The sequence below is a fragment of the Danio aesculapii genome, chromosome 9, assembly GCF_903798145.1.
Source record: "Danio aesculapii chromosome 9, fDanAes4.1, whole genome shotgun sequence".
In the NCBI taxonomy this organism is placed as follows: Eukaryota; Metazoa; Chordata; class Actinopteri; order Cypriniformes; family Danionidae; genus Danio; species Danio aesculapii.
In genome coordinates, this window is record NC_079443.1 from 53,371,633 (window position 1) to 53,384,132 (window position 12,500).

The window sequence follows — 12,500 nt, forward strand, 5'->3', positions numbered from 1 at the left end:
GTTGTGGTTCTGTAGTCGCTATGGTAACACAAGAACTTTATTAATCGATCTGTTGTGGTTCTGTAGTCGCTATGGTAACACAAGAACTTTGTTAATTGATCTGTTGTGGTTCTGTAGTCGCTATGGTAACACAAGAACTTTATTAATTGATCTGTTGTGGTTCTGTAGTCGCTATGGTAACACAACAACTTTATTAATTGATCTGTTGTGGTTCTGTAGTCGCTATGGTAACACAAGAACTTTATTAATTGATCTGTTGTGGTTCTGTAGTCGCTATGGTAACACAAGAACTTTATTAATTGATCTGTTGTGGTTCTGTAGTCGCTATGGTAACACAAGAACTTTATTAATTGATCTGTTGTGGTTCTGTAGTCGCTATGGTAACACAAGAACTTTGTTAATTGATCTGTTGTGGTTCTGTAGTCGCTATGGTAACACAAGAACTTTATTAATTGATCTGTTGTGGTTCTGTAGTCGCTATAGTAACACAACAACTTTATTAATTGATCTGTTGTGGTTCTGTAGTCGCTATGGTAACACAAGAACTTTATTAATTGATCTGTTGTGGTTCTGTAGTCGCTATGGTAACACAAGAACTTTATTAATTGATCTGTTGTGGTTCTGTAGTCGCTATGGTAACACAAGAACTTTATTAATTGATCTGTTGTGGTTCTGTAGTCGCCATGGTAGCACAAGAACTTTGTTAATTGATCTGTTGTGGTTCTGTAGTCGCTATGGTAACACAACAACTTTGTTAATTGATCTGTTGTGGTTCTGTAGTCGCTATGGTAACACAATAACTTTATTAATTGATCTGTTGTGGTTCTGTAGTCGCTATGATAACACAATAACTTTATTAATTGATCTGTTGTGGTTCTGTAGTCGCTATGGTAACACAAGAACTTTGTTAATTGATCTGTTGTGGTTCTGTAGTCGCTATGGTAACACAATAACTTTATTAATTGATCTGTTGTGGTTCTGTAGTCGCTATGGTAACACAAGAAATTTATTAATTGATCTGTTGTGGTTCTGTAGTCGCAATGGTAACACAAGAACTTTATTAATTGATCTGTTGTGGTTCTGTAGTCGCTATGGTAACACAAGAACTTTATTAATTGATCTGTTGTGGTTCTGTAGTCGCTATGGTAACAAAAGAACTTTATTAATTGATCTGTTGTGGTTCTGTAGTCGCTATGGTAACACAAGAACTTTATTAATTGATCTGTTGTGGTTCTGTAGTCGCTATGGTAGCACAAGAACTTTATTAATTGATCTGTTGTGGTTCTGTAGTTGCTATGGTAGCACAAGAACTTTATTAATTGATCTGTTGTGGTTCTGTAGTCGCTATGGTAACACAAGAACTTTATTAATTGATCTGTTGTGGTTCTTTAGTTGCTATGGTAACACAAGAACTATATTATTTAATGTGTTGTGGTGATTTTATAGTTGCTATTGTAACACAAGGACTTTTATAATCAATCTGTTGTCGTTCTGTAGTCGCTATGGTAACACAAGAACTTTATTAATTGATCTGTTGTGGTTCTATAGTCGCTATGGTAACACAAGAACTTTATTAATTGATCTGTTGTGGTTCTTTAGTTGCTATGGTAACAAGAACTATATTATTTAATATGTTGTGGTGATTTTATAGTTGCTATGGTAACACAAGGACTTTTATAATCAATCTGTTGTAGTTCTGTAGTCGCTATGGTAACACAAGAACTTTATTAATCGATCTGTTGTGGCTCTGTAGTTGCTATGATAACACAAGAACTATAATAATTGATCTGTTGTGGTTCTTTAGTTGCTAAGGTAACACAATAACTATATTAATTAATATGTTGTGGTGATTTTATAGTTGCTATGGTAACACAAGGACTACATTAATTGATCTGTTGTTGTGATTCTGTAGTTGCTATGGTAACACTAACTATATAAATCGATCTCTTGTGGTGGTCCTGTGGTTGCTATGGTAACACAAGAACTATTTTAATTGTTGATTCTGTGTTTGCTATGGTAACGAGAACTATATAAATCGATCTGTTGTGGTGATTCTGTAGTTGCTATGGTAACACAACAACTATATACATTTATCTGTTGTGGTGATTCTGTGGTTGCTATCGTAACAAGAACTATACAAATTGTTGATTCAGTGGTTGTTATGGTAACACAAGAACTTTATATAAATTGATCTGTTGTAGTGATTCTGTTGTTGCTATGGTAACATAATAACTATATTATTCAATCTGCTGATTCTATAGTTGCTATGGTAACACAAAAACTAAATTTCTATTAAAAAATGAGCCTATACTGTAGTTTTCTACAACCATATGGTATATTATACTACAGTACACCACAGTTTACTGTAGTAAAAACTAAAGTGTACTACAGTATTTATTACAGGCTATTAGTTCACTATTTTTCACATTACATTATGCTGGCACATTCATTAACAAAGTTGTAAATTACATATACAGCATAATCCACTTTAGTATGGTTCAAAAACACTAAGTATTTACTATCAGTTACCATAGTATTTTTTCATGTGGGATTGCAATGGTGGAATCTGACATATTTTTCCTTTGAATCTTAAAATAAACCATATCAGGAATTTAAAAGTGTTTTTTTAAATCACAAATGTATGTAATAATGTCAATGCTGAAATTGTACTCTATTTCTAGGTGACATATATGATTTTTGGAACATGCTAGTAAATGAAATGGGTATATGTATTTATATTTTTTACTTAATATTCCATTAAAACAATGCTGATATATATATATATATATATATATATATATATATATATATATATATATATATATATATATATATGTAACGAAATAAATATATACCATGTTAATAGTTTATTATTAAATCCTGCTTTAATGGAAGTGCAGTTCCTGCTAGTTCGCCGGTGGCGCTATTGCGCACAGAGTCTGTGTAGACTGCAGCAGAGTTAGGGAGAACTGCTGTGGGTGAGTCGGGTTATGTGTTAGCTCCACACTAAAATATAAAAATATCATTTAAATGATTGATTGGATGCAGCTTTAAAAGTCTAGCACACTTTATATACATTTAGTGATCGATAGAGTGCGTTTTCTTTTCATATTTGTTTGATTTTGATACTTTTAATCTCATCTTGATGTTTTCCCCATGTGCTTACAGCAAGTGCTAATGAAGTATATGTGTTTTAGATGTGGATGCTAAAGTTAAACCGTGTTGATCTCACTGTTACTGCTCTGTGTGCAGGTAATTTTCTATTATATTTTATATTTCTATCTTTGTTTTTATAATAATGATCTAAACTTTCAGTATAGACTGCAGCAGAGTTAGGGAGAACTGCTGTGGATGTGGATGCTAAAGTTAAACCGTGTTGATCTCACTGTTACTGCTCTGTGTGTAGGGCAAAATAAAATCCTCCTCATCCGAGTCCAGTGTCTGTGTATTGCTGAAGGGTGAATGAAGTGGGTTCGGGCGTGAAGTATAAAGGTCACATATATATATATATATGAAGATTTCAGATGTAAAACCCTCTAAATCTATCAGACCTCCTTTCTTGTAAATGAGCATTTTCTACCAGGCTCCTCTGATTAGGTTCAGAAGTTTAATTTGATAGATAATGAAAATGGAGATTTTCTTTTGTTAAAACCAGCTAAATCCACTTGTGCTTTTTTTGCAAAAACCTCTAAATCCACTTATTGAGACAAGACAGTGTCATTAATTGAAAATCACTAAAGATGCAATTATAAACTATTTCACCAAACATAAAACACCTAAAATTAAAAATGTATAAATCTGTCAAGTAAGTGGCGGTTCATTCCGCTGTGGTGACCCCTGATAAACCAGGGACTAAGCAGAAGGAAAATGAATGAATGAATGAAATCTGTAAAGTAAGTGCATTAATCAATAACATTAAAACTGACATTAATTACATCCTAACACTCTGTTGTCATTTCTGATATTTGGGATTTAGATGTAATGTACAGTAGAGCAATGTGAACATTGTAAACATTGTGAAACATCAATATCTGTGCATTGTCCATTAATATAAAAGCTTATCAGGCGTATTATGAAGTAATATAAATAATGTATAGTTTTATATATTATATTTATCTTTTGAAAAATAGCTTAAATTAGCAAATAAAACACAAGGTAAGCCTACTGGGCAAAAGCGGACACCTCTCAGACACTTTTAAAAGCGATCGTTCATTCATTCTCACCATACTCAAGGTCTTGGTCTCTTTTTTGTCTCTTGTTTATCCTCATAGCATCCATGAGGGATAAAAGAACAGCATCTTAACTTAGTCTTTCGTGAAATGGAGTTGCCGTTAATGTATAGTAAATCAGACTCATTCAAAGTAGCGTCGCTGCGCAAAAAAACGTTATGAATGCATGTTACACTCCCGACTGTACACTGAAAAAAAAATGATTCACAAATGATTTCTTGGATTGACTCAATATTTTTACGTTAAGTGGTTGTAAACAATTTATTTGTGCTGAATTTAAACAAACAAATTAAGTTAAAATTAGCTGAATTTAATTTGTTTGTTTAAATTCAACACAAATGAATTGTTTGCAACACTTTAGCATGCAACACTTTTTTCAGTGTACAGTGTGTTTTCTTTTCCTTATAATGCACAGAGTTTTGAGGTAAGGGACGTTTATTACCCATTCACTGACAGTCAGACAGGCTCATCCAGTTCATCAAACTCCATCTTTGAAAATCGGAAGTGGAATAAAACAGTCTCCTCATAAAGCTGGCGTATCAGCGCGCTGCTACATTGAACACGAGATTCGATTCGCACCTTCTGATTGGTTCTCGGGATATAGCGGCTTTTGCTGTCAAAGGCAAGTGGAGTTTAGCGGCTTTAGCCAACAAACTGTTATTTCTGAACTCGCTGAAGCTGCGATTGAGATTATTTGAAGCACATCTATTTGTTGAACATGTACTACATGCCTAAAGCATTCACTCAATGTCATTAGCTCCCTTTTCAGCGGCTTTTGCATCAGAACTCTTCACATATATGAGTTAAATAAAAAGATAGTCAAATATCTATTGATGCATCAGTCTATAGACAACAAGACAAAACAACAAACTGAAAGCCATTCATTCATCTACCTTCCGCTTAGTCTCTTATTCATCAGGGGTCGCCACAGCGGAATGAACCGCCAACTATTCCAGCACATATTTCACACAGTGGATGCCCTTCCGGCAGCAACCCAACACTGGGAAACACCCATACACTCTCATTCACACACACACTCATACACTACGGCCAACTTAGTTCATCAATTCCCCTATAGCGCAGGTGTTTGGACTGTGGGGGAAACCGGAGCACCCGGAGGAAACCCACACCAACACAGGGAGAACATGCAAACTCCACACAGAAACACCAACTGACCCAGCTGGGACTCGAACCAGCAACCTTCTTACTGTGAGGCCACAATGCTAACCACTGGGCCACCGTGCCACCCCTAAAAGCCATTCACAGCTTACAAATTCAACTGGTAGAGGAATACTTTAAATAAACCTAAAAGCCAAAGTCACACCTCTGTCTCTCTTTTCCTTTGATAGGGAATCCAGCTTCCTCCTCAGGGACTTTTTCCTCTTCTGGCCATCTGGAGAACAGCAGAAGACAAATGAGAACACTGGAAAACAGCAGACAATCACACCAGCCACACTCCTGGAGGACTCCGAAAACATGTGTGTGTGTGTGTGTGTCTGAATGTTTGCATGAATGTGTGCGCGTCAGTGAATGCGTGAGTGTGTGTGTGTGTATGTGTGTGTGTGTGGCTGTCTGCGTCTTTGTCTACATATATGTTGGTGTGTGTAAATGTTTCTTTGTGTGTGTGTGTCTGTATTCATGTGTTTGGTGTGTGTGTTTGTGCATGTGTGTGTATGTGTGTGTGTGTGTGTATGTCAGTGTGTGTGTGTGAATGTTTGCATGCATGTGTGTGTGAATGTTTGTGTAAATGTGTGAGTATATGTGTGTGGCTGTGTCTATGTGTGTGTGTGAGAATGCGTGTCTGTGTTTAAATATGTGTTGGTGTCTGTGTTTGCATATGGGTCAATGTGTGTCTGTGTGTGTGTGTGTGTGTGTGTGTATGTCAGTGTCTGTGCGTGTGAACGTTTGGATGAATGTGTGTGTGTGTGTCTGTTTTCATGTGTGTTTGTGTGTCTGAGAGTGTGTGTGTGAATGTGTATGCACGTGGGTCAAAGTGTGTCTATCCGTGTGTGCGCGTGTGTGTGTCTGTCTGTCTGTCTGTCTGTATGTGTGTGTGTGCATGCGTTTGAGTGTCCATCTGTGAATCTGTGTGTGTGTGTGTGTGTGTGTGTGTGTGTGTGTTTGTGTGTATGTGTCTGTCTGTTTCTGTGTTTATGTGTGTGTGTCTGTCTGTGAATCTGTGTGTGTGTGTGTGTGTTTGTGTGTATGCGTCTGTCTGTCTCTGTGTTTATGCGTGTGTGTGTCTGTCTGTCTGTGTCTATGTATGGATATGTGTGTGTGTGCGTGTTTATTTCTGTGTCTGTCTATGAGCGTGCGTGTGTGTGGCTATCTGTGTCTTTGTCTACATATATGTTGGTGTGTGTAAATGTTTCTTTGTGTGTGTGTGTGTGTGTGTGTGTGTGCCTGGACATGTTTGTGTGTGTTTGGTGTGTGTGTGAGTATGTGTGTGTATTTGTCTGTGTCTGTGTGTGTGTGTGTGTGTGTGTGTGTGCCTGGACATGTTTGTGTGTGTTTGGTGTGTGTGTGAGTATGTGTGTGTATTTGTCTGTGTCTGTGTGTGCGTGTGTGTGTGTGTGTGTGTGTAAAGGTTTGCATGAATGTCTGAGTATGTGTGTGTATTTGTCTGTCTGTGTGTGTGTGTGTGTGTGTGTGTGTGTGTGTGTGTCTACATGTGTGTTGGTGTGTGTGTGTGAAGGTTTGCATGAATGTCTGAGTATGTGTGTGTATTTGTCTGTCTGTGTGTGTGTGTGTGTGTGTGTGTGTGTGTGTGTGTGTGAAGGTTTGCATGAATGTCTGAGTATGTGTGTGTATTTGTTTGTCTGTGTGTGTTTGTGTCTGTGTTTACATGTGTGTTGGTGTGTGTGTGAATGTGTGTCTGTGTTTAAATATTTGTTGGTGTGTGAATGCGTGTGTAGGTGTGCGCGGACGGGTCAATGTGTGTGCCTGTATGTCTGAGAGTGTATGCACATGTGTGTGTCTGTCTGTCTGTGTGCGTGTGTGTTTATGCATTTGTGTGTGTCTATCTGTGAATCTGTGTGTGTGCGGGCAAATCTGTGTGTGTGTGTATGTGTTTACATGAGTCAATGTTTGTCCATTTGTGTCTATATCTGTGCATGTGTGTTTGCATCTGTCTATGTGTGTGTGTGTTTGTGCGTTTACCTTTAGGGATGGTGATCTGGCATCCCAGGTCGAAGTCTTTACTCAGTCTGGCGAGCGACACCTCCTGCAGCCGCACTCTCTCCAGCTCTGACAGACTCTGGATGGACACCGACTGCATCAGGAGATTCTGAGCGGACGCTTTCCTACAGCTGAACTCTCCCTGCAGACAAAACAACAACAACAACAACACACAGTCAAATAAAGCCCAGCATCATATATATATATATATATATATATATATATATATATATATATATATATATATATATATATATATATATATATATATATATATATATATATATATACATACAGCTAACGTCAGAATTATTCACCCTCCTGTGATTTTCCTTTTCAAATATTTCCCAAATGATGTTGAACAGATTCAGGAAATTTTCACAGTATTTCCTATTATATTTGTTCTTCTGGAGAAAGTCTTATTTGTTTTATTTCAGCTAGAATAAAAGCAGTTTTTAATTGTTTTAAAGCCATTTTAAGGTCAATATTATTAGCCCCTACAGCAATATTAGTTTTGGATTGTCTCCAGAACAAACCACTGTTAAACAATGACTTGCCTAATTACCCTAACTTTACCCTAATTACCCTAGTTAAGCCTTTAAATGTCACTTTAAGCTGAATACTAGTTTCGAAATTCACTCACCGGCCACTTTATTAGGTACACCTGTCCAACTGCTCGTTAGTGCAAATGTCTAATCAGCCAATCACATGGCAGCAACTCAACTCATTTAGGCATGTAGACATGGTCAAGACGATCTGCTGCAGTTCAAACCGAGCATCAGAATGGAGAGGAAAGGGGATTTAAGTCAGTGGTTCCCAAACTTTTTTCCCCCTTTTCCCCCGGAAAATATTGTAAGCCACCCCCCCCCCCCCCCCCTCCACATTTAGGCAAGGCAAGGCAAGGCAAGGCAAGTTTATTTATACAGCACATTTCATACACAGTGGCAATCCAAAGTGCTTTACATAAACAGGAATAAATGAGACAAGCATAAGAAAAATAAAAACAAATAATAAAAATGATTAAAAAAAATAAAAAATAAGCATAAAAACAGATTAAATGTGTTATAAAAGAATGAAAAGAAGAGAAAAACACAATAGCTCGATCTGTCGGACGTAGCACAGTGCTCGTTCAGTAAAGGCACAGCTAAACAGATGTGTGTTCAGTCTTGATGTGAATGTGCCTAATGTTGGAGCACATCTGATCATTTCTGGAAGCTGATTCCAGCAGCAGGGGGCGCTGTTAGTAGATGAAAGCAGATTCACCCTGCTTTGACTGAACTCTTGGAATTTCTAGTTTATTTGATCCTAAAGATCTGAGTGATCTGTTAGGTTTGTATTCAGTGAGCATATCTGTAATGTGTTGAGCTCCTAGGCCATTTAGGGACCATCCAAATCAATGATATTATCGCTCCTATACGTTTGCACTAGGTATGTAAAAAAACGACCATTTGTATTGGAAACACTTTACAAATACAACACAATACAAGTCTGCAAATGGCTTATTGATTTGGATGGCCTCATGCATTCCTTAGTAAGAACTTTGGTGCAGTAATGCACTGTGGCTGGGTCAGGGACTCTTTGCTTCGAGAAAATGAAATACAACCATAGTTCAGGTAGCTATCTTTGTGTTTCCAGTATTACTAGTGCTGTGATCTGAAATATGTGGAGCTTCCTCACCTGGGTCCAGTATGCTTGGGTCATTACTATTAGCTGCTGGAGGTGAATCAGTGAGTCTTATTTTGTGGAGGACGAATTACTTATTTGTTCATTTTTTGATCAGCCAGGGGAGAAAATGAACTAAGGCAATATGATCGTTCTCCTAATTGTCCACTGCTAAAATGTTTTAAAATATGACGCAACCCCCCACAGAGCTTTCTGACATGGAGACCCCCCTGTTGGGAACCACTGATTTAAGTGACTTTGAACGTGGCATGGTTGTTGGTGCCAGACGGGCTGGTCTGAGTATTTCAGAAACTGCTGATCTACTGGGATTTTCACGCACAACCATCTCTAGGGTTTACAGAGAATGATCAGAATAAGAGAAATATCCAGTGAGGGGCAGTTCTGTGGGCGCAAATGCCTTGTTGATGCCAGAGGTCAGAGGAGAATGGCCAGACTGGCGGTGGCGCCCCAGAAACTTTTCTTAGGGGTGGCCAGAGGAGGCTGCACCAAATCTTGGGGTGCCACACACACACAAAAAAAATTAATAATTAAGTGTGATGCTATATTTTTGTTTCTGGTAGAAATAATGTGGTTTTAATTCAATTATTTAATAATTACTCTTGAAATATCGCAATTAATAAAAAAAATCAATACATTTAATTTCAATAATAAAAAAAACAATATTTTTTTAACAATATTTAGTTTTAAAAAACTTTCCATATAAATATATATATATATATATATATATGTATAAATAACTCTTGAGTTATTTTTCACATACATTTATTATACAGCATACGCTATATGCCATTACTAAAATTAATGAAGATCAATGAGTTAATCAATAAACCAAACAAATGAACAAAAGGCATTACTATACACACACACACACACACACACACACACACACACACACACACACACACACACACACACACACACACACACGCACTATACAGACCCTAGAGAATTTATCCATTTTCTTTTTTGAGCCACAATATTATTAATACAGCTTATTTTATTAATGTACCTTAAAGTAAATATTAAATTGCCATTGCTGTCTATTGAAGGTGTGTGTGTGTGTGTGTGCTGTCAATGATGAACGGGGAGGGGGAGTGAATCTGCTGCATCAGTGGCACCAATCAATCCACAATAATTTAGTGGCTGCTCTAAATTACATTTAAAGTACATTTAAACTGATAATATCAACAGCAAAATCATATTGGGGTGGCCACATGGGTGGCCGTGGGCACCCCTGCAGACTGGTTCCAGCTGATAGAAAGGCAACAGTAACTCAAATAAGCACTCGTTACAACCGAGGTCTGCAGAAGAGCGTCTCTGAACACACACCACGTCCAACCTTGAGGCGGATGGGCTACAGCAGCAGAAGACCACACCGGGTGCCACTCCTGTCAGCTAAGAACAGGAAACTGAGGCTACAATTCACACAGGCTCACCAAAACAGGACAATAGAAGATTGGAGAAACGTTGCCTGGTCTGATGAGTCTCCATTTCTGCTGCCACATTCAGATGGTCGGCTCAGAATTTGGCATCAGCAACATGAAAGCATGGATCCATCCTGCCTTGTATCAACAGTTCAGACTGGTGGTGGTGGTGTAATGGTGTGGGGGATATTTTCTTGGCACACTTTGGGTCCATTAGTACCAATTGAGCATGGTGTCAACACCACAGCCTACCTGAGTATTGTTGCTGACCATGTCCGTCCCTTTATGACCACAGTGTCTCCATCTTCTGATGGCTACTTCCAGCAGGATAAGCACCATGTCATAAAGCACCAATCATCTCAGACTGGTTTCTTGAACATGACAATGAGTTCACTGTGCTCAAATGGCCTCCACAGTCACCAGAGCTCAATCCAATAGAGCACCTTTGGGATGTGGTGGAACGGGAGATTGGCATCATGGATGTGCAGCCGACAAATCTGCAGCAACTGTGTGATGCTATCATGTCAATATGGAGCAAAATCTCTGAGGAATATCTCCAGTGGCTTGTTGATTCTCTGCCATGAAGGATCAAGGCAGTTCTGACGGCAAAAGGGTCCAACACGGTACTAGTACGGTGTACCTAATAAAGTGGCCGGTGAGTGAATATGTTGCATATATGACATATAAAATCCAAATAGGAACTTGCATGTCATATGTAATTTGCATATTTCTCCATATAGCAGATTTCTGTATGGGAGGTTTCTCAGTGAGGAATGAGTGTCACTTGTGCTCTGTTGTGTTTAATACGCTGATGATTGTTCAGATACAGTAAAAGTGCACAGAACCAGAATCTTCTACTCCCTCAGATTAAGGCCAGGTTTTGGTGAACATGCAGTAACAAGCGCTGCAGAATTCTTGGCATCTGAAAGACTTGTGAAATCAAACCCAGACACTCATGTTTTGTTGCTTTTTCTTTTACTCCTCTTTTCCTTGTAGGGATTTCTGGGAACGATCTCTGCTGCAGGTTTGGCCAGCGGTCTCAGACTCAATTAGATAAGATGACACTTCTGAAGCAAAGACACCATCAACAAATTAGCCATTTTTACAGCCGGTGTAAGAATAAATGCGTCTGGCAGGACTATAGCAGGTGCTTTTACCTGTTCGCTATCTAGAATTTTTCATAGAAGGTCGCTGGTTCGAGTCCCGGCTGGGTCAGTTGGCATTTGTGTATGGAGTTTTCATGTTCTCCCCGTGTTGGTGCTCCGGTTTCCCCCACAGTCCAAACACATGTGCTATAGGGGAACTGATTAACTAAATTGTTCGTAGTGTATGTGTGTAAATGAGTGTGTATGGCTGTTTCCCAGTACTGGGTTGCAGCTGGAAGGGCATCCGCTGTGTAAAACATATGCTGGAATAGTTGGCGGTTCATTCCGCTGTGGTGACCCCTGATTAATAAAGGGACTAAGCCAATGGAGAATGAATGAATGAATACATTAAAAAGTGCCTTTTTCCTCATAGGGACCACAAAAAATGTCCCCATAAGGTTCAGATTTACTGGTACTGCTATACTCATGGGTCCCAACAATGTGATAAATACAAGGAGCACACACACACACACACTGAGTTTTCCAGCTATATCATGCAGTCCTAATGAGCGGTCAGGAAGGAAACAGACTGTGAAGCAGATCCCCACAACCTCTGATTAACCAGCCTGTAAATCTGCCCTGACCAGATTACGCTCTCTTTGATCCATGCTGAAGTGGAAACTGTCATATGAGTCCAGCTCCAAAGAAGCTTACAGTCACACAACAACCAAAACTTTCCTGCTTTCAGTCTCACAGGGGTCCACCAACACATTTCCAGGGCCTTTCCAACAATTCCAAGTGAACTAAATGGTGTTCATAGATCATCTGCTCTTTTGAAACCATCACTCATTCATGCTGTTTTATCCTTCCTGCTATATACAGGACAAGTCAGAATTATTCAC

General features: G+C 38.6%; 1 protein-coding gene and 1 long non-coding RNA gene across 3 annotated transcripts in view; one reads left to right on the top strand and one right to left on the bottom strand.

Annotated features, from left to right (window-relative positions):
• The window catches only part of LOC130235405 (rho GTPase-activating protein 6), a 79,153-nt gene that overhangs the window by 16,877 nt on the left and 49,776 nt on the right, over nt 1-12,500 (bottom strand). For both annotated transcript variants that reach the window (XM_056465981.1, XM_056465983.1), the window contains exons 2-3: nt 7,389-7,548; nt 5,554-5,622 (exon numbers count right to left, since the gene is read on the bottom strand). In XM_056465981.1, the coding sequence (XP_056321956.1) occupies nt 5,554-5,622; nt 7,389-7,548 (229 nt within the window). The remainder of the gene's footprint in view (nt 1-5,553; nt 5,623-7,388; nt 7,549-12,500) is intronic.
• Nucleotides 2,840-7,592, top strand: LOC130235406 (uncharacterized). Its single transcript, XR_008838395.1, has 3 exons — nt 2,840-3,252; nt 5,579-5,707; nt 7,395-7,592. It is a non-coding gene; the product is annotated as an uncharacterized LOC130235406 (long non-coding RNA).